The sequence below is a fragment of the Topomyia yanbarensis genome, chromosome 2 (genome assembly GCF_030247195.1).
Source record: "Topomyia yanbarensis strain Yona2022 chromosome 2, ASM3024719v1, whole genome shotgun sequence".
In the NCBI taxonomy this organism is placed as follows: domain Eukaryota; kingdom Metazoa; phylum Arthropoda; class Insecta; order Diptera; family Culicidae; genus Topomyia; species Topomyia yanbarensis.
Window position 1 is genome coordinate 387,781,063 of NC_080671.1, and position 22,188 is coordinate 387,803,250.

Below are 22,188 nucleotides of genomic sequence, written 5' to 3' on the forward strand. Positions count from 1 at the left end.
ACAGCTTTGGGTCCCGTAACAGACACCACGCCATCGTCTGCAAGTTGCCTTAACGTGCAGGAATTGTCAAGACATTCATCAATGTCGTTGACATAGAAATTGTATAAAAGGGGGCTTAGACATGAGCCCTGGGGAAGGCCCATGTAGCTAAATCGTGATGTCGATAAGTCACCATGCGAAAAATGCATGTGCTTTTCCGACAACAAGTTTAGTAAAAAGTTGTTTAAAGTCGCTGAAAGACCATGCTGGTGCAGCTTCTCTGAAAGAATGTTGATCGAAACTGAATCAAAAGCCCCCTTAATATCTAGGAACACTGATGCCATCTGCTCTTTGCTAGCATAGGCCATTTGAATTTCAGTTGAGAGCAACGCAAGACAATCGTTCGTCCCTTTGCCTTTGCGAAAGCCAAATTGTGTATCTGACAGTAAGCCATTTGCTTCGACCCAATTGTCGAGGCGGGATAGGATCATTTTCTCGAACAACTTCCGGATACAGGATAGCATTGCGATCGGACGGTACGAATTGTGGTCGGAGGCTGGTTTTCCTGGTTTTTGGATGGCGATGACCTTCACTTGTCTCCAATCGAGTGGGACAATGTTAGCCTCGAGAAACTTATTAAATAAGTTCAACAAGCGTCTCTTGGCAGAGTCAGGCAGATTCTTCAACAAGTTGAATTTGATTCTGTCTGGCCCCGGAGATTTATTGTTACACGACAAGAGAGCAAGTGAGAACTCCACCATCGAAAAAGGTGTTTCGTTCGCGCTATCGTGAGGAGACGCGGCGCGGTAAATCTTCTGTGCCGGGGCGGAATCCGGACAAACCTTCTTGGCGAAATCGAATATCCAACGGTTTGAATATTCCACGCTCTCATTAGTACTGTTTCGATTTCGCATACGTCGGGCTGTTCCCCAAAGAGTGCTCATCGATGTTTCTCTCGTTAATCCGTCGACGAACCGGCGCCAATAATCGCGTTTTTTGGCTTTCATCAAACTCTTCATTCGCTTGTCTAACGTCGCGTACTGTCGAAAACTAGCGGGTAACCCGTCGTTCCGGAAGGTCTTAAACGCGGCGGCCTTCTCTGCGTACACGTCTGAGCACTCTTTATCCCATCAGGGATTGGGAGAACGTTTTTGTATGTTCGCGCCGGGTACTGGCCTAGTCTGAGCTTGATTCGCGCTGTCGAGAATCAAGCCAGCCAAAAAGCTGTACTCTTCCTCCGGAGGAAGTTCTTGGGTAGATTCGATGTTGTCGGATATCGCGGCAGCATAGCTCTTCCAATCGATATTTCGTGTAAGGTCATACGAAATATTGATTGATTTCAATGGCCTTGAACCGTTATTGATTGAGACTACAATCGGCAGATGGTCGCTGCCGTGGGGATCAGGCATTACCTTCCACGTGCAATTTAACCGCAGCGATGTTGAGCAAAGGGACAAGTCTAAGGCGCTCGGGCGCGCTGGAGGAGCAGGAATCCGTGTCATTTCACCCGTGTTTAAAATTGTCAAATTGAAGTTATCGCAAAGATCCTGAATTAAGGAAGACCGGTTATCATCATAGAGGCAACCCCATGCTGTACCGTGAGAGTTAAAGTCTCCTAAAACTAGTCGCGGTGCTGGCAGGGATTCTAAGATGTCTTGTAGCCGTCGGTGCCCAACCGCGGTGTTGGGGGGAATATATATGGAAGCTATGCAAAGGCTTTTGCCTTTGGTTGTTACTTGACAAGCGACAACTTCAATACCTGTTATCGAGGGAAGGTTAATTCTGTAGAAGGAATAGCACTTTTTGATCCCCAAAAGCACTCCTCCATAGGGGGTATCTCGATCCAGGCGAATAATATTAAAGTCGTGGAAGTTGAGTTCTATGTCGGAAGTTAACCAAGTTTCACATAATGCAAATGCATCGCAACTCAAATTATTTATTAAAATTTTGAAGGAATCAATTTTCGGGATGATACTTCTGCAATTCCACTGTAGAACAGTGATCAAATCCGTGACCTCGTTCGATGAGTTAGCCATCGAAGGATACAATCGCTGAGAGGAGGGGCCATTTAGCAGTCAACTGCTTCAAAAATGTTCTCACTGTAGGGAGAAAAGCTAACATAAGACTTTTAATAGGATCAGTAATATTGAAAGTTTTTATTATCCAGTCCACTATGTCTGAGAGTTTTATAATTCCAGTGCTGTGATTACTCTCGAACTGAAACAAAGGAACACTTGGGATTTTTGATGTTCCTGGAAGTGCTGGGAACTCCTTCTCTGAGCTTAATCCTCCGAGACCAGGAGCTAATTGCTTCGGTTTGGTTGCAACACTTCCAATAGATGTGACTTTCGGAGCCCCCTCAAGGGACACCTTCTGGCCTTTACAAGGAACTTTACGAGAGGAAGTGTTCCTCCTCTTCCTATAAATTCTAGGCACCCTAGTAGATGTTCCCTCTTGTGGGTTACCAGCCTCGCCCTCGTCAGGAGGCAAGTGAGTATAGATGTTTGCTGAGGATGGTGGCGTAGCATTCTTTAACATTTCTGCGAAAGAATGTTTGGATCGTCCCGCAAGGGAACGTTTCAGTTTATCCCCGCGTAGTTTGTACGCGGGACATGCCGAGATATCATGCAGACTCTCCGCACAGTAAGGACACTTTTCGGCTTGCCTACTGCACGAATCATCTAGATGATTCTCCCCGCATTTTCCACAGCGGGCCTTGTTGCTACAATGGGTGGCTGTGTGACCCAGTTGTTTACACTTTGTGCAATTCATGACCCGCGGCACAAACAGACGCACAGGCAGACGAACCTTGTGCAAGAGGACGAAATTTGGCAAAGCGGTACCAGCGAAGATCACCCCATAAGAGTTTGATTGGGGGTACGTTTTTGAACCATCCCCCGCAACTACTACTGAGTGCAAACGTTTGCACTCAAGTATTTTAACTGGCTGAAGTAAGCGGTCTCTGAATCGGCCAACCCCGTACTTCAGCAGATCCTCGCACGTCAAACTCTCATCGGTTACGACGCCTTCGGATTGTACTCTTACAGCCGGAATATACACGTTATAATCCCGCGTAAAGTGCTCACAGCAAGCAATATCGTTTGCCTGCTTTGAGTTGGCTAGCAACACCCTTATCTTGTCCGAGCGGACCTTTGAAATTTCGGTCACAGCCGAGAACCGTTCCGTCAGGTCTCTAGAAATCTGAAGAAGATTCAGTGATTTAGTCTTGGGCCGAAAGAAGACCACAAATGGACCAGTTGAGAGTTCTGGATAGCATTTGGGCCGGGGGGGAGCCTTAGAAGTTGAACCCGATTCAACTTCCATTTGACCATCCGGAGAGGGAACCATAGAAAACGTCAACGCACGGGGTCAGCGCCCGCGCAGACGGAAGAAAGCAATAAATGTGTTACAAAAGACAAAAACCACTTAGCTTTAAACTGGTGTCCAACGACGAACCGATCCAGCTTATACAGCTGGCTATTGTTTAATCCTCACACGCGAACAAAAGACTGAGGACCGAACCGAACTGGCAAAATAACCTTGAATGCGGATTAAAACTATTCTTTATCGCCTCACACAGCACTACGGACTAGAAAAAACAACCTCTGTCTCGATGGAGAGCTCGAAAACGAATGAATGCGAATAACTTTTAAAAAGAGCATAATTACACGAATTAATTGTTTTTGAAGTAGCAAAATTTCAAATATCTCGAAATCTATCGCATTTTGGAAAATTTTTACTAAATGCATTTTGATTTTATATGGTGCTTAGAATTATATTCTGTAATAAAATTACAATTTTATATGTCAATTAGTATGAAATTTAAAAACATGTACGAAGTTATTATAAGAAAAAAAATTTACCGATTTTTTCTCCATCATGCCATCACATTCAAAATGTTTCTTTTCTCTTCAGGTTTTTGGTAACAAAATATAAAAAATTTAAAAAATGGGTTTTTTCGCAATTTAAATTTTTATCATAATTTTTTATTTTTTTGAAAAATGACACAACATTTTTTTCAGTGTATATTTTTTTCAGACAGAAGTATTCATACCCTGTAACTCGTTCTTAGATAGTTTTGCTGTATAAAATATAGTAACCGAACAAATTTTTTTTGAAAATCATACATGTAGAAACGTTTACGCCCTTTTGAAAAGTTGCTCTTGAGTCAAAATAATCTTATTACCTGTGGAAAATATTTAGTCTTCCATGACGGTGAAACGTGCAAAGTTTCATCGGAATCTAAGATGGTCGGTCACGATTTTAATGATTTTCGGACGGATCTTCGTGGAATTCCTCAGCTGCCGAAAATTTGAGGAAAAATTGTGTTAACCTCCAAAAGCCGATTTTTAAGCTATAGTGTCTTCAATAAAGTTTGTTCATCAAATATTTCCGATTTTATAGAGGTATTAACTTGGTGATTAATCCCCTAAAGCGGAGCAACAAATTTTTATTTAGTCAATTACGAAAATAATAAAAAACGTTATTCAGCGAAACTATAGGGCATATAATAAGAAACAACTTTTCATACGTCTCCCAACCTTTGAACGGAACGGATCGTTATATTTCACAGTGCTGTTCGGTGTGTTCAATTTTAGTGAGTCAAGGTCATCCTTTGTTCGTTCGTTAGCTGCCGTTCTGCTGGTGCCGACAGTAAATCCAGTACATTGTTTTCGCTGGTGCGGAACAATCGACGTTGTTTGCAGATAAGTTTTGCTATATTTTTTTTCCTCGTTTGCTTTCTTTCCTTTTCCCTACTTTACTCAAATCAAATAATAAGACACATTCCCGTTTATATAACGCTCTGCCCTCGTGCTTAAATGGCCGAGGGCGAAATACCATCTGATGTAATCATGGAAGTCCCTGATCCCCCTAATACTCGCATTGCTCCCCGTATAAAGCAGTACCCAGAAGGTTCCTCTGGGCCATGGGTGGTATATTTTCGGACCGGAGAGAAACCGGTTAATATATTAAAACTCTCTCGAGATCTGACTGCTAATTACCCGGCAGTAGCTCAGATAACACGTGTTCGGGCAAACAAGATACGTGTTCTAGTGAATGATCTCGGCCAGGCAAACGCGATTGCTTGCTGTGAGCGCTTTACACGGGAATTTAAAGCATATGTGCCTTGTGTGGCCTGTGAAATCGATGGGGTAGTGTCCGAACCGGGCCTGAAATGCGAAGAACTGTTGGAGCACGGGGTTGGCTGCTTTAAGGACCCCTCTCTTGAACAGATTAAGATCTTAGAATGCAAACAATTGTATACCGCAAACACCGAGGGAGGTAAGACTACCTACTCTCTATCAGGCTCGCTTCGGGTGACATTCGCCGGGTCCTCTCTTCCCAACTACATCCTCCTTGACAGGGTTCGCCTACCAGTTCGCCTGTTTGTACCGCGGGTCATGAGCTGCAGCAATTGCAAGCAGTTGGGCCACACAGCCACATATTGTGGAAATAAGAAACGATGCGGCAAATGCGAAGGAGAGCATGAGGATGACTCTTGCGACAAAGAAACTGAAAAGTGTATTTGCTGCGGGGGCCCTTCACATGCTCTTAAATCATGTCCTGCGTACAAGCAGCGCGGGGATAAAATTAAGCGCTCCCTTAAGGAACGCTCAAGGCGTTCTTATGCAGAAATGCTAAAGAATGCTTCGCCATCTGTCCTGGCCGAAAATCCCTATGCTGGTTTAGCTAACGTTGAGCAAGAATCTGGCGACCCACGAGAGGGAACATCTTTGGTTAACCCAGGGGAATCCAGGAAGAGGAGAAATCCAGCCTCCCCTACATTGCCTCGTAAGGGTGCCAAGGTGTCGTCCACTCAGAGTGCGCCATCTACAACCAATAAATCCAACGGAAGTGATGCACAAAAGCCGAAGCAATTTGCTCCAGGACTTGGAAATATTAATTCTAACAAGGAGTACCCACCACTTCCAGGGACATCCAAAACCCCAAGTGTCCCCTTTTTTCAAACAGATACTCAGTCCAGTAGCGGACTAATGAAATTTTCTGACATAGTGGACTTAATTTTCACAGCTTTCAATGTTACTGATCCTCTTAAAAGCCTTCTGATACGTTTTCTCCCTATAGTGCAAACATTTTTGAAGCAGTTGACTACTAAATGGCCCCTCCTTGCAGCGATCGTATCCTTCGATGGCTAAGTCATCGAACGAGGTCACCGATTCGATCACTGTTCTACAGTGGAACAGCAGAAGTATCCTCCCGAAAATCGATTCCTTTAAATTTTTACTAAATAGTTTAAAATGTGATGCTTTCGCATTATGTGAAACTTGGTTAACTTCCGATATAAATCTCAACTTCCACGACTTTAATATAATTCGTCTGGATCGAGAAAACCCCTATGGAGGAGTACTTTTGGGGATCAAAAAGTGCTATTCTTTCAACCGAATTAACCTCCCTTCGACACCAGGCATTGAAATTGTCGCTTGTCAAGTTTTAATCAAAGGTAAAGACCTTTGCATTGCTTCCATCTACATTCCTCCTAGAGCCTCGGTAGGGCATCGAACGCTTTGTAATATCACGGAATCCTTACCGGCACCGCGGCTAGTTCTGGGAGACTTTAACTCGCACGGTACGGTATGGGGCTGTCTTCATGATGATAATAGATCAACATTAATCCAAGATCTTTGCGATAATTTCAACATGACCATCTTAAACACGGGAGAAATGACGCGGATTCCTACACCACCAGCACGCGCAAGCGCGTTGGATTTATCGCTTTGCTCGACATCGCTACAGTTAGATTGCATGTGGAAGGTGATCCCTGATCCCCACGGTAGCGATCATTTGCCTATCGTGATTTCAATTGCTAACGGTTCAAGACCATCGGAAACAATCAATGTCTCGTATGACCTCACACGGAACATTGATTGGAAGAGTTACGCGACCGCGATATCCGTTAAAATCGAATCCACTCAAGAACTTCCTCCGGAGGAAGAGTACAGGTTTTTGGCTGGCTTGATTCTCGACAGTGCGAATCAAGCTCAGACTAAACCAGTACCCAGCGCGAATACCCATGGACGGTCTCCCACCCTGTGGTGGGATAAAGAGTGCTCAGAGCTGTACGCGGAAAAGTCCACTGCATATAAGGCCTTCCGGGAAGACGGGTTACCCGCTAGCTATCAACAGTACGCGTCGTTAGAAAGGCGAATGAAGAGTCTAATGAAAGCCAAAAAACGCAGTTATTGGCGCCGGTTCGTCGACGGGTTAACGAGAGAAACAGCGATGAGCACTCTTTGGGGTACGGCTCGACGTATGCGTAATCATAATACTACCAACGAGAACGTGGAATATTCAAACCGTTGGATATTCGCTTTCGCCAAGAAGATCTGTCCGGACTCTGTCCCGGTACAGAAAACGTGCCGCGCCGCGTCTTCTCATGATACCGCGAACGAAACACCGTTTTCGATGGTGGAGTTCTCACTTGCTCTCTTATCGTGCAACAATAACGCCCCAGGGTTAGACAGAATCAAATTCAACTTGCTGAAGAATCTGCCTGACACTGCAAAAAGGCGCCTGTTGAATTTATTTAACAAGTTTCTTGAGGGCAACATTGTCCCTTATGAATGGAGGCAAGTGAAGGTCATCGCCATCCAAAAACCAGGAAAACCAGCCTCCGACCACAACTCGTATCGGCCGATTGTAATACTGTCCTGTATTCGGAAGTTGTTCGAGAAAATGATCATGTTTCGCCTCGACAATTGGGTTGAAGCAAATGGCTTACTGTCAGATACACAATTTGGCTTCCGCAAAGGCAAAGGGACGAACGATTGCCTTGCGTTGCTTTCTACAGAAATCCAAATGGCCTATGCTAACAAAGAGCAGATGGCATCAGTCTTTTTGGATATTAAGGGGGCTTTTGACTCAGTTTCTATCAACATTCTGTCAGAGAAGCTGCACCAGCATGGTCTTTCACCAATTTTAAATAACTTTTTGCTAAACCTGTTGTCTGAAAAGCACATGCACTTTTCGCATGGCGATTTAACAACATCGCGATTTAGCTACATGGGTCTTCCCCAGGGCTCATGTCTAAGTCCCCTGCTCTACAATTTTTACGTGAATGACATTGACGATTGTCTTGCCAATTCATGCACGCTAAGGCAACTTGCAGACGACGGGGTGGTCTCTGTTACAGGGCCCAAAGCTGCCGACTTGCAAGGACCATTACAAAATACCTTGGACAATTTGTCTGCTTGGGCTCTTCAGCTGGGTATTGAGTTCTCCACGGAGAAAACTGAGTTGGTTGTTTTTTCTAGGAAGCGTGAGCCGGCGCAACTCCAGCTTTTATTAATGGGTGCAACGATCAACCAGGTTTTCACATTTAAATATCTCGGGGTCTGGTTCGACTCTAAAGGTACCTGGGGATGTCACATTAGGTATCTGAAACAGAAATGCCAACAAAGGATCAATTTTCTCCGAACAATAACTGGAACATGGTGGGGTGCTCACCCAGGAGACCTGATCAGGTTGTACCAAACAACGATATTGTCGGTGATGGAGTACGGGTGTTTCTGTTTCCGCTCCACTGCGAACATACACTTCATCAAACTGGAGAGAATCCAGTATCGTTGCTTGCGCATTGCCTTGGGTTGCATGCACTCGACCCATACGATGAGTCTCGAAGTGCTGGCGGGCGTTCTTCCGCTAAAAAATCGATTTTGGGAACTCTCATATCGATTGCTCATCCGATGCGACATTCTGAACCCGTTGGTAATTCAAAATTTCGAGAGGCTCGTCGAGCTTAATTCTCAAACCCGTTTTATGTCCTTGTACTTCGACTACATGGCACAGAGCATCAATCCTTCTTCGTACAATCCCAACCGTGTCCGTTTCCTAGATACTTCTGATTCTACTGTATTCTTCGACACATCCATGAAGGAAGAGATTCGTGGAATCCCGGACCATATACGCCCGCAGGTGATCCCCAATATATTTTTTAATAAATTCCGAGAAGTCGACTGCGACAAAATGTTTTACACTGACGGATCAAATCTCGATGGGTCCACTGGCTTCGGTATCTTCAACAATACTATCACCGCTTCATTCAAGCTCAATGATCCCGCTTCAGTTTACGTCGCAGAGTTAGCTGCAATTCAGTACACCCTTGGGATCATCGACACTCTGCCCACAGATCACTACTTCATCGTTTCGGACAGCCTCAGCTCTATCGAGGCTCTTCGTGCGGTGAAGCCTAAAAAGCAATTCCCGTATTTTCTGGGGAAGATACAGGAGTCCTTGTGTACGTTATCTGAAAAATCTTATCAGATTACCTTTGTTTGGGTCCCCTCTCATTGTTCTATCCCGGGCAATGAAAAGGCCGACTCATTAGCAAAGGTGGGCGCATTAAATGGTGACATATACGAAAGACCAATCTGCTTCAACGAATTTTTTAGTATTTGTCGTCAGAGGACACTCAACAGTTGGCAAACCTCGTGGAGCAACGGGGAACTTGGACGATGGCTACATTCGATTATCCCAAAGGTATCAACGAAGCCTTGGTTCGGGGGGATGGATGTGGGTCGGGATTTTATTCGTGTAATGTCCCGACTTATGTCCAATCACTACACCATGGATGCGCATTTGCGGCGTATTGGGCTTGCGGAGAGTAGTCTGTGCGCTTGTGACGAGGGCTATCACGACATCGAACACGTTGTCTGGGTGTGCGCCGGGTATTGTGACGCCAGGTCTCAGTTAAAGGAATCCCTTCGGGCCCGAGGTAGACCACCCAATGTACCAGTCCGAGATATGCTGGCAACTCGTGATTTCCCCTATATGTCCCTTATTTATACCTTCATAAAAACGATAAATATCCCAATTTAGCCCCTCTCTTTTATTTCTCGTTTTTAGAGTTTCCTCCTGCCTTGTGGAACCGATCAGCTCCAGAGTGCCACTATGTAACCGCCATCGCCCTTACCACTACGCCTGCATAGAAGGAAACGACTCGATGTCCGATGACTTTTGAAGGATTCCCCGCGGGTCCGAAGAATACCATCCGCCAATCCGGTACTCGACGACTTACTATACTGAGGCGCAAATTTGATACGCTGATCCCCCTCCCCCCCCCCGCCGTTCGAGCGAAAGTTGCAAGTTTTGCTCTTCTTTCCCTGTCTCTCCCCTGTCCTTGATACAACTGCTGACTGATGCGGAAATAAGCCACCCTTTGAATATCTTGACCAAGCATAAGTTTTAATTAAAAAATTCAAATTAGTATTCTGTATTCCTAGTTTTAAGATAGCTATAATTTTTACTCTTTATTGAAACTCTTGTCCTCCATCTTGTAAATAGAATTGAATCCCTAGTTTTAAGATTTCTGTGAAATTTCTCATAAATATTTGTTCCCCCTTTTGTGTACTAAACTATATTGTTAGTTTTAAGATAACCGTAAAATATTTCGTAAAATACTATTACTCCCCCTCTTGTATATCAAAGTGAATCCCTTGTTTTAAATTTTTTCATAAAAAAATCTTTTGGCCCTCTTTTGTATATTGAATCTTATTTCTAGTCTTAAGATAGCTGTAAACTTTCTTTTCCTTTGTAAAAAAAATATTTCAACATTGTAACCTCCTAGTTTTAAGATATCCAAAATGTAAAAACAAAACCATTTGGCACCGCCAAGCTAACGCATTTGTGCCTATCAAATAAACGAAATGAATAAAAAAAAAAAAGAAACAACTTTGCTGAAGAGGATATTTTAAATACTTTTTTTTCCTTATATTTCCAGACAATTTTACACTATTCTTCCGAATGCTTTTCGAGGTCGTACCCACCACCACGATGGCCATGTTTGACTGAAACCGAGTTGCAACCGTGGAGAAAAGACACAATCACTCATTAAATCTATTCAACTGTAAACTCAAAAATATGTATTCGAAAAAAGGCTTCAAAATAGCAAACTTAACTACAAACCCAAACGAAACAAATCCTATAGCAATATCAAACAGATTGAAGTGACACATTTTAAATATATATGCATCAAACCAATCGGCGTAATAATGAATGCAGCATACGGAAAGAATGTGCCAATCGATGACTGAAGGAGCCATTAAGTGGGGACAGAAGCAACACCAAATATGCATCAAGTTCAGTTAATGAAAAAGCAACAGCAAAGACACAGCAAGGAAACACTGCTCAAAATCAAAATAAAATATATGAACGGATATTTGTTTTCTCTATTTTGGAAAATTATACAGGAAAAGGTTCAAACCCAGTGAAGGTCGCCATCAGTACGGATTTGTATGTACCGGAACCGAATGTTTTTAATGAAAAAGACTATTTTTATAAACCATTTAAGCAAACCTTTGAGAACAAGACCAATCAGATCACCGTCGTTCGGAAATGTCAACAATAAGTTACAAAAGACGAGAAAAGTTAGGGTTTTTGATTGAGCCCCATGTAGGTAAAGTTGCTCCGAACGACGGTATCCACAGAGACGCTGAAAATCAATCAGGGCACATGTAGTTTTTTTTCGGCCAAAAGCGGCACAAAAAGTATGCATTATTTTCTCTTCGTGTCCGTATACTGCAATAATTAGTTTATACTATGCATAGAACTTAGTTTACCAAAAACCTTTGCTCCCTAGAAGAGCGGTTCATGTTTACCCTACGTGTGATATTTGAAGTAGCATTTGGATAATATTTGGACATCTGTCTTATGATGGCACAGAAAAGCAAAGCTGCACGGATCATTCCCGAATGGTCGATCCCTGAATGGTCTTATATTTATGATTGAAACTGTCGTTCAGCCGGTATATATTTAATTTAAATATAAAATCAAGAGAGTAACAATTTGGGGACCGATCATTGCCCCATCAGTTTGGTGCAGGAGCTGATGCAATTAAAATTTTTACCCTATCACACTCAGCGAACGAGAAAACTCGTCCAACTAAGCATTTCAGCTTCAGCCTGGAATGTTAAGATTTTTATAATTTAACTAAACATGAATCCTCGAAATGGGGAGCAAATACCAAATGTGAATAATTGAGATTCAATGCAAAACACATCCTATTGTTGTATCTATTCGTAACCGGTAGGATTCTAACATTACGTAAGTTGTTTGTAGTGTGTTTGCTGCCGATCCGATCGGTACACTATGGAGCTATCATTCCGTATCGACGGACCGGCATGCAATTAGTTTGTTTAGCTTTTATTTATACTTTATTTTTTTAAATGCTATACTATCTCACTGAAAGTACGTAGAAGAAATAATTAGTCATACATTGGTAATACTTAATTGCAACAGAAAAAATGTGACAAAAAATATGCAATCGGTTAATTTGTTGTGAGATTGCAAGAATTTATGCAAACAGTCGTGATAGTACAGAGCGTAGCCTATAAAATATTGTCGACTAGTCGTGGAAAAAAAAGTTGACATATAAGTACTTACTGAAATGAGCAACCTATGTAACGGTAGACATGTATCACTAATCATAACTATTATATGCAAAACACAAAAGGAATTTGAAATAAAGAGTAAATTATTTTAACAAAAATCCCGATTTGATGTTGTTTAATAATGTTGTTTAAAGCCTTCAATCATCTTCATATATTCAACTATATTAAATAAAATAAAATAATTCATCATGAAACTTTGTTAATAAAATAGAATAACATCAAGAAATCATTAAGGGGGGCACTATCTCTTGCGGCAAAAAAGGATTTTTTGGCATTTTATTTTGGGAAAATGAGAATAGTACGGACGAATTTGGTATAATATATATTTAGGGAAATATTTAAGGATGAAAAAACATTACTACAATATGTTAAATTGAAATTTTTTAATGTTCTGGTCAATATTGCAAATCACTTCGGCCGCTATTTCGCCTCGCTTTCAGCAACGGACTCTCTGCCACAGGAATTCATCAAACGCAAGAGGTTGATTGAAATGTCACCAGTTATTTTCGGTTCCTACACTAGCCAGGATTGGAACAGACCGTTCTCTGGTAGAGAGATGACAGAAGCACTCAGCACAACGCGCGGTAAAGTAACTGGTATCTATACAATATCAGATACCCACTGTTCAAACACTTGCCACCCGAGGGCAAGAGGGCATTGCTAGATGGATTCAAACATATATAGGAAAGCGTACCACTTCCAGAATCGTGGCAAACTGCACTCGTCATATCGATTCCGAAATGGACGCAAGTGAAGAGATCTCCTAAAGACTTCAGACCCATAAGTCTTCTACCTTGTGTCGGAAATTTTTTTGAGCAAATGGTTAATCGCAGACTAGTCACGATCCTAGAGCAACGGAACCTTCTGGATCAACGCCAGTTTGCATTCCGAAAGGTTGCGGGAATCAGGGCATACCTTGATTCCCTTGCAGAAATTCTCGGGCAAGCAATCAATGAAGGATGGCGTCCACTCCGACTGCGCAGCACTTGATATCGACAAAGCCTACAATACCGTTTGGCGTGAGGGAGTTCTTCGGCAGCTCCATAACTAGGGAATACAGGGAAATCTTGGACACTACATCCAACGATTCTTAAAAAATCGCAGCTTCCGAGTCGGTATCGGGGGCAGTACATCAGATCGATCCATCGAGGAAAATGGAGTTCCCCAAGGTTCAGTATTGGCCGTCACGCTCTTCTTGGTGAGAATGCAACCTCTTGTCGCGCTTCTCCCGGACGGATTGTTCGTGTTTGTTTACGCAGATGATATAGTTCTTTTTTCAATTTGTTTATTTGATAAGGGACGTTTGCGTTAGCTTAAAGGTGCCATTTTTCATTGCTTTACATTTTGAATTTCTTAAAACTAGGGGGTTACACATTTCAATATTATTTTGTTTTAAATAATGAAACTAAAAAAAACTTTACAGCTAACTTATACATATACAAGAAAGGATAATATAATATTCGTAAGATTAGGAGGACGGGTCATTTTGTGTGTGCTTTGTATAGTAATGCACTTTATGATTTTGAGAAGGGAGATTGTTGGAGCAATGAATTATTAACTAAGCGGAACATTTTACAAGCTTATTAACTAGAAATAACTAGAGGGAGTGGTTCAATTTTTGTGTAATAAAAAATAGAGCAAAAACACAAAACGATAAACAAAAAAACGTTTTTTGATAAAAAAAAAACTCGAACTTCTTTGAAAGAGTAATTGAGCATGATTTTCGTGTTCAGCGACCTAAAATTAATCTAGAAAACACTTTTTCTCGCAACTTCATTTTTCTTGTGAACTAGTGTAATTTTATTTAAGACCAAAAGAGATATGTGAAAAACAATTTTTTAAGATTAGGGGGGATTAATTATGGCTAATTAGTAGTGGTACTGTTGGGCATTTCTAAACGAGATTAAATATTGATCAACTAAAACTAGAAGATAGGGGGCACATAAGTTTTGGGATGATATTCAAGGGTAAGAAGGGGGGGGGGGAGTCATACATATGTATGTCAGAGACATGGGAGAGAGGGTGGACAAGGCAGACAGGGGGGGAGGGAATATATAAACTTTCAGTTTCCGACATCGGGAATCAACGGCCAGGATTACAGATTCGGATGGATGCATCATGTATTGTGACGCCGCGCGGTCTTCCTCGAGCCGGCAGGGGTTTCTCCAGACGATTTCGTAGTACGGCTCAGATACGGATCGGAAACACAACGCATTGCGCGTGTGATGTTGTACTGTAGGTGTTGTGTTGTTGGGTCATTCGATAGATGTTTTGTCTCGTCTTGGAGTCGCATCAGACCATCGTTGGGGTACTGTAGGCGGAAGAGGGCACTTCTGGGAATGATAAGAGAAAAGATAGGGCGGGTTAAATTTGGATATTGATGGTTATTAGGAACGTGTATTGCTAGTACATCTAGAACCGGGACATTGGGTTATCTTCCTCGGGCCCGAAGGGAATCGAATAGTTGAGATCTGGCAGAACAGTACTCGGCGCATGCCCAGACAATACGTTCGATCTCGTGATAACCGTTGCCACAAGCGCAGATACCGCTATCCGCGAGCCCAATACGCCGGAGATGAGCGTCCAGCGTGTAGTGATTGGACATGAGCCGAGACATCACGCGAATGAAATCCCGACCCACATCCATCCCCCCGAACCAAGGTTTCGTCGATACCTTAGGGATTATCGAATGTAGCCACCTTCCCAGTTCACCATTGCTCCATGAAGTTTGCCAACTTTCGAGGGTTCTCTGATGAGTAATACTGAAAAATTCGCTGAAGCTAATTGGTCTTTCATATATGTCACCTTGCAAAGTGCCCGCCTTAGCTAAAGAGTCCGCTTCTTCATTACCTGGAATGGAGCAATGCGAGGGAACCCAAACTAAGGTAATCTTGTACGATCTTACAGACAAATCACGCAGGCGCTCCCAGATTTTCCCTAGAAAATATGGAATGTGCTTTCTAGGTTTCATTGATCGGAGAGCCTCGATTGAGCTGAGGCTATCCGAGACAATAAAGTAATGATCGGTGGGCAATGTATCAATGATCCCAAGGGTATACTGAATAGCAGCAAGTTCTGCGACGTAAACTGAAGCAGGATCATTGAGTTTGAATGAGGCGGTGAGGTTTTGATTGAATATATTGAAGCCAATGGAGCCATCGAGGCTTGACCCGTCGATGTAAAACATCTTATTACAGTCGACTTCTCGAAATTTACTATAAAAGATGGTTTGGATCACTTGCGGACGTATGTGATCCGGGATTCCACGAATCTTGTCTTTCATGGATGTGTCGAAGAATACAGTTGAATCAGAAGCATGAAGGGGATTGACACGGTTGGGATAATATGAAGAAGGATTGATATTTTGTGCCATGTAATCGAAGTGCAAGGAGATAAATCGGGTTTGAGAATTGAGCTCGACAAGCCTTTTGAAATTTGCAATTACTAACCGGTTCAAGATATCGCATCGGATGAGCAATCGATATGAGAGGTCCCAAAATCAATTTTTCAGCTGGAGAACGCCCGCCAGCACTTATAAACTCATCGTACGTGTCGAGTGCATGCAACCCAAAGCAATACGCAAATAACAATCTTGGATTCGCTCTAGTTTGATGAAATGTATGTTCGCAGCGGAGCGGAAACAGAAACTTCCGTACTCCATCACCGACAATATCGATGTTTAGTACAGCCTGATCAAGTCTCCTGGGTGGGCACCCCACCATGTTCCGGTTATTGTACGGAGAAAGTTGATCCTTTGTTGGCACTTCTGTTTCAGATACCTAATGTGGCATCCCCAGGTTCCTTTAGAGTCGAACCAGACCCCGAGATATTTGAAAGTTGAAGCCTGAGCAATAGTTTGACCCACTAATTGAAGCTGTAGTTGTGCTGGTTCACGCTTCCTTGAAAATACGACTAGGTCAGTTTTCTCCGTGGAGAACTCGATACCCAGCTGGAGGGCCCAAGCTTTCTTACAATGGTATCTTACAATGGTTCTTGCAGATTGACGGCGTTGGGACCTGTAATAGAGACTACACCGTCATCTGCAAGCTGCCTTAGCGTGCAGGAATTGACAAGACATTCGTCAATGCCACTCACGTAAAAGTTATAGAGAAGGGAGCTTAGACATGAGCCCTGAGTAAGCCCCATGTAGCTAATTCGTATGTTGATAAATCAGCATGCGAAAAATGCATATGTTTTTCGGACAGCAAGTTTAGCAAAAAGTTGTTTAGAGTCGGTGAAAGACCATGCTGGTGCAGCTTCTCAGAAAGAATTGTGATAGAAACTGAATCAAAAGCCCCCTTTATATCTAGGAAAACTGATGCCATCTGCTCTTTGCTAGCTTATGCCAATTGAATTTCTGTTGAGAGCAACGCAAGACAATCGTTCGTCCCTTTGCCTCTGTGGAAACCAAATTGTGTATCTGACAGTAAGCCATTTGCTTCAACCCAATCGTCGAGGCGAAACAAGATCATTTTCTTTAACAACTTCCGAATACAGGACAGCATTGCAATCGGTCGATACAAGTTGTGGTCGGAGGCTGATTTTCTTGGTTTTTGGATGGCAATGACTCTCACTTGTCTCCAGTCATGTGGTACAATGTTACCTTCAAGAAATTTATTAAATAAATTCAACAAACGTCTCTTGGCAGAGTCTGGCAGATTCTACAACAAATTCAATTTGATTCTGTCTGGCCCTGGGGCTTTATTGTTACATGATAAGAGAGCGAGTGAGAACTCCACCATCGGAAACGGTGTTTCATTTGCGGTATTGTTAGGCTACGCGGCGCGGTAAGTTTTCTGTACCGGGACAGAATCCGGACAGATCTTCTTGGCGAAAGCGAATATCCAGCGGTTTGAATATTCCATGTCTTCGTTGGAACTTTTTCGGTTACGCATACGTCGAGCCGTACCCCAAAGAGTGCTCATCGCTGTTTCTCTCGTTAACCCGTCGACGAACCAGCGCCAATAACTGCGTTTTTTTGGCTTTCATTAGACTCTTCATTCGCCTTTCTAACGACGCGTACTGTTGATAGATAGCGGGTAACCCGTTCTCCCGGAGGGCCTTATATGCAGTGGACTTCTCCGCGTACAGCTCTGAGTACTCTTTATCCCACTACGGGGTGGGAGACCGTCCATGGGTATTTGCACCGGGTACTGGTTTAGTCTGAGCACTGTCGAAAATCAAGCCAGCCAAAAACCTGTACTCTTCCTCCGGAAGAAGTTCTTGAGTGGATTCGATGTTAGAGGATATCGCGGTCGCGTAACTTTTCCAATCAATGTTCCGTGTGAGGCCATACGAGACATTGATTGTTTCTGATTCATGTACGACGGTTTATAACAAAAAATGTGTTTATATTATTTTTAATTTATATACATTATTAGCTATTAACAAAATTTTATATTTTGTACGCACTTACAAGCATATAGAATATATTGAGTTGATCAATTACGGTTACAATATGAAAAAGTGAAAAAATAATATAAATTTTGAATTTAAACTGCCAAAGAACAACGATTTCGGCTCAAAAAATAAATAAATGGTATTTTCAACAAAATTGTTCCAAATACAATATTTGACAACTTTGCTGAAGACCTCAACCATTTAAAGAAAATTTGATTTTTTTAGTTCGGGATTTCTACTTTAGTTTAACCAATAAGATTAGTTCTACAAATTCATAAAAGTAGAACAATACCTATTTGAGGCCTTAGATATTATAGAACCTAAGTGTGTGGAAAAATATTCACAACATAATTGAATCATTTCTATTTTTTTAGATGGTTGATGACTTCAGCAAAGTTGTATAACATTCAATTTCGAACATTTTTGTTAAAAATACCTTATACATACGGTAGATTTATTTTTTAATCTGAAATCGTTGTTCTTTGGCAGTTTAAATTCAAAATTTATATTATTTTTTCACTTTTCCATATTGTAACCGTAATTGATCAACTCAATATGTTCTACATGCTTGTAAGTGCGTGCAAAATATAAGATTTTGTTAATAGCTAATAATGTATATAAATTAAAAATAATATAAACACATTTTATGTTATAAACCGTCGTACATGAATGGTCACCCAAACAACGCGTGCAACTATATCCTGTTTCTATGTAGTATTAATTTTATTCTACGAATAATAGAGTATCGGAATAGCCAAAGTTTGGCTGCACAAAAGTGCACCTAAAAACAGAAATCTTTGATGAAAATAGAGTAAATTTATATGAAAAATAGTTCTAGAAGCCAAAATATTGATTTTAGGTTATTAGTTCCTTCAACAAAAAGTTGTATTTTAGTGTTACCTGCAAGTTTGTAGAACATATTAAATTAATCAATTAAGGTTTATAGCATGGAAATATCGAAAAACTGATTTTTTGATCATATTTTCAAAAAACAACAATTTTGCCTCAAATTTGAGGTCTGATGTCTGTGGTATCTTAGAAGAAGTTATTCAAAACATAATATTCTACAACTTTGTCGAAGACATCGACCCTCTAAAACAATTTTTTGAAAAAAATTTTTTTTTTGCTCGGGTGCTCTACTATAGTCCAACAACAAACAAAATATTCTATTTAAAAAGTTGCAGAATAATATTGTGAACATATCCTACGAAGAAATGTTGACTCTAAAATGACATCTAAGGCCTCAAATAGGTTTTGTCCCACCTTTTTTAGATTGGTCCCACAGTGCGTTCGGTGCCCTACCGAGGGTATAGGAGGAATGTAGATGAAAACAATGTAAAGGTCTTTGCCTTTGATTAGAACTTGACAAGCGACAATTTCAATGCCTGGTGTCGAAGGGAGGTTAATTCGATTGAAAGAATAGCACTTTTTAATCCTCAAAAGTTTTCCTCCATAAGGGTTTTCTCGATCCAGACGAATAATATTTAAGTCGTGGAAGTTGAGATTGATATCGGATGTTAACCAAGTTTCACATAATGCGAAAACCTCACATTTAAACAGTTGAGTACAAATTTGAAGGAATCGATTTTCGGGAGGATACTTCTGCAATTCCACTGTAGGACAGTGATCGAGTCAGAGACCTCGTTTGATGACTTAGCCATCGAAGGACACGATCGCTGCAAGGAAAGGCCATTTAGCAGTCAACTGTTTCAAAAATGTTTGCACCATAGGGAGAAAATGTATCAGAATGCTTTTAAGAGGGTCAGTAACATTTAAAGTTGTGAAAATTAGGTCCACTATGTCAGAAAATATTAGTCCATTACTGGATTGAGTGTCTGTTTGAAAAAAGGGGACACTTGGGGCTTTTGGTGTCCCTGGAAGTGGTGGATACTCCTTATTAGAATTAAAATTTCCAAGTCCTGGAGTAACTTGCTTCGGCTTTTGGGCATCACTTCCGTTGGATTTATTAAACGTAGTTGGCGCACTCTCAGAGAAGGACACTTTGGCACCCTTACGAGGCAGTCCAGGGGAGGTTAGTTTTCTCTTCTTCCTGGATTCCACCAGGTTAACGAGAGATCTTCCCTCTTGTGGATCGTCAGATCCTTGCTCACCATGAGCCAAAAGAGCAAAAATTTTCGGAAGGGACAGATGGCGAAGCATTCTTTAGCATTTCTGCATTAGAGTGCTTCGAGCGATCCTTAAGGGAGCACCTAATTTTATCTCCGCGCTGTTTGTACGCAGGGCATGATTTAAGAGCATGCGGACGGCCCCCGCAGTAAATACACTTTTCAGTTTCTCCGCCGCAAGCATCATCCTCATGCTCTCCCTCGCATTTGCCGCACCGTTTCTTATTGCCACAATAGGCGGCTGTGTAGCCCAGCTGCTTGCAATTGCTGCAGTTCATTACCCGTGGTACAAACAGGCGAACAGGTAGGCGAACCTTATCCAGGAGGACATAGTTGGGAAGAGAAGACCCGGAGAAAGTCACTCGAAGCGAGTCTGACGGAGAATAAGTTGTCTGAAGATAATACAGTTTTGCGGAATTCAATTGGTTACATTCCAGAATCTTCACCTTTTTGAAGTCTTAAGGTCCTTAAGGTTGGACAGAGAATACGCAAGCATCGAAAACGAAAAAAGCAGTTTTTTCCACACCGCGTGTATTTGTATTTGTATTTGTATTTGTCATATATACACCAACAGGCAATTCAAAGCCCCAATGATGTCTTAATGCTAAACTTATGGCTAACAGTCAAATCGTTACAAACTTAATAATAAGGTTCTGGAAAATCGTAGACATAGAGTTGGGCGAGACAAATTAAAGTCGAAAGCTGATGCGACTCGGTTGAAGATCCGTTGTAGACCAGTAATGGCTCCGTGCATGCTATAATTAGTGCGTCGAAATGGCAATCTGAGCATAAGGTTGTTACGCGTTGTTCGAGGTGCGACATTTATATTAATTTGTTCCAAGATGGCTGGGCAATCCAGATGACCTCGCAAAGTATCAGCAACGAACAAAGCCCCTGCTGTATTCCTTCGAACAAGCAGGGGTTCCAAACTAATCAGCTGGCACCGGTTTTCGTAACTTGGCAGACGGATGGGATCTCTCCAACCGGCAACCTACGAAGCGCAAAACGTAAAAAGCGTCGTTACACGGACTCAATTCTGTCAACACCGTTGTTATAGTTTGGGCTCCAAACTTCGCAACAGTACTCCAGGATTGACCGCGACAAAGAGCAGTACAGCGATTTGAGACAATAAATGTCCGTAAAATTTTTCGCAATCCTGAAGATGCATCCCAGCATTCGAGATGCTTTGCTAACTGTATATGAGACATGTTGTTTAAACGTGAGTTGCGAATCTAGTATCACTCCTAGATCCTTCACCTGACTAACGCGTTCGATTTCAGTATCCAGCAGATAGTTAAAAAAACCGGGTCTTTTTTTCGTGAGAACGATATCACCGAGCACTTCTTTGGATTTACACACAAACGGTTCGTGTTACACCAGTCAGCGAAGGTTTCAAACTGCAGTAATCTACAATCTTCAGTAGAGCGGATGAGAAGAAACATTTTGAGATCGTCTGCGAAGGACAGGCGTGGAGTCTTCAGAACTAGATGGACGTCGTTGAAGTAAAGCAGAAACATCAGCGGTCCCAAGTGACTTCCCTTGGGTACTCCTGGCGTAGAAGTAAATGTGGGTGCCTGACAATCTCCAATGACAACCACTATTTCTCGACCTGAAAGGTAGAATCGAAATAACTGCAAAAACTACCGGCAGATAGGTCTGTGTAGATAACATCGGTTTGAGCGCGACGTTCCATACTCTCTGTTATGTAGGATGTTAGGCAAAGCAGGTTAGTCGTTGTCGAACGCCCAGACGTGAAGCCATGTTGATCGTCACTTAGGTACTGCTTACAGTGCGCCTGAAGAGGTTCCATAATCACCAGCTCGAACAACTTCGAGACAGCACTCAATACAGTAATTCCACGGTAATTATTGACGTCTCGCTTATTACCCTTTTTATGGACTGGGAACATGTTCGCGAACTTCCAGCAGAATGGAAAAATGCCACCGGCAATAGATGCTCTAAAGATGCGAAGAAGTGGTGTCGCTAAAACGCCAATGTGCCTTTTCAAAAGTACTGAAGGGAAGCCATCGGGTCCCGGATTAAAAGACGATTTTAACCGAGAGCAAGCTCTGGTAATCATTGTTTCATTGACATCGATAGCGCTTAGAGTTTGGCTCACGACCGGAACTTGACTAACAGCGAGTTCAATTTGATCAACTGTTAAGGCCTCATCTGTGAACACATTCGCGAATTTCTCCGAGAAAAGTCTGCACATATCTTGGGATGTGGTAGCTGTGCGGCCGTTGAAAGTCATAGATGACGGCAATCCGGATTCC

The 22,188-nt window shown here is 42.1% G+C and overlaps 1 protein-coding gene across 2 annotated transcripts in view; it reads left to right on the plus strand.

Annotated features, from left to right (window-relative positions):
• Positions 1 to 12,484, plus strand: part of LOC131684736 (b(0,+)-type amino acid transporter 1) — a 164,100-nt gene extending 151,616 nt beyond the window's left edge. For both annotated transcript variants that reach the window (XM_058967859.1, XM_058967858.1), the window contains exon 11: positions 10,718 to 12,484. In XM_058967859.1, coding sequence (XP_058823842.1) covers positions 10,718 to 10,788 — 71 coding nt within the window. In that variant the 3' untranslated portion in view covers positions 10,789 to 12,484. The remainder of the gene's footprint in view (positions 1 to 10,717) is intronic.
• Positions 12,485 to 22,188: the final 9,704 nt, after the last annotated feature.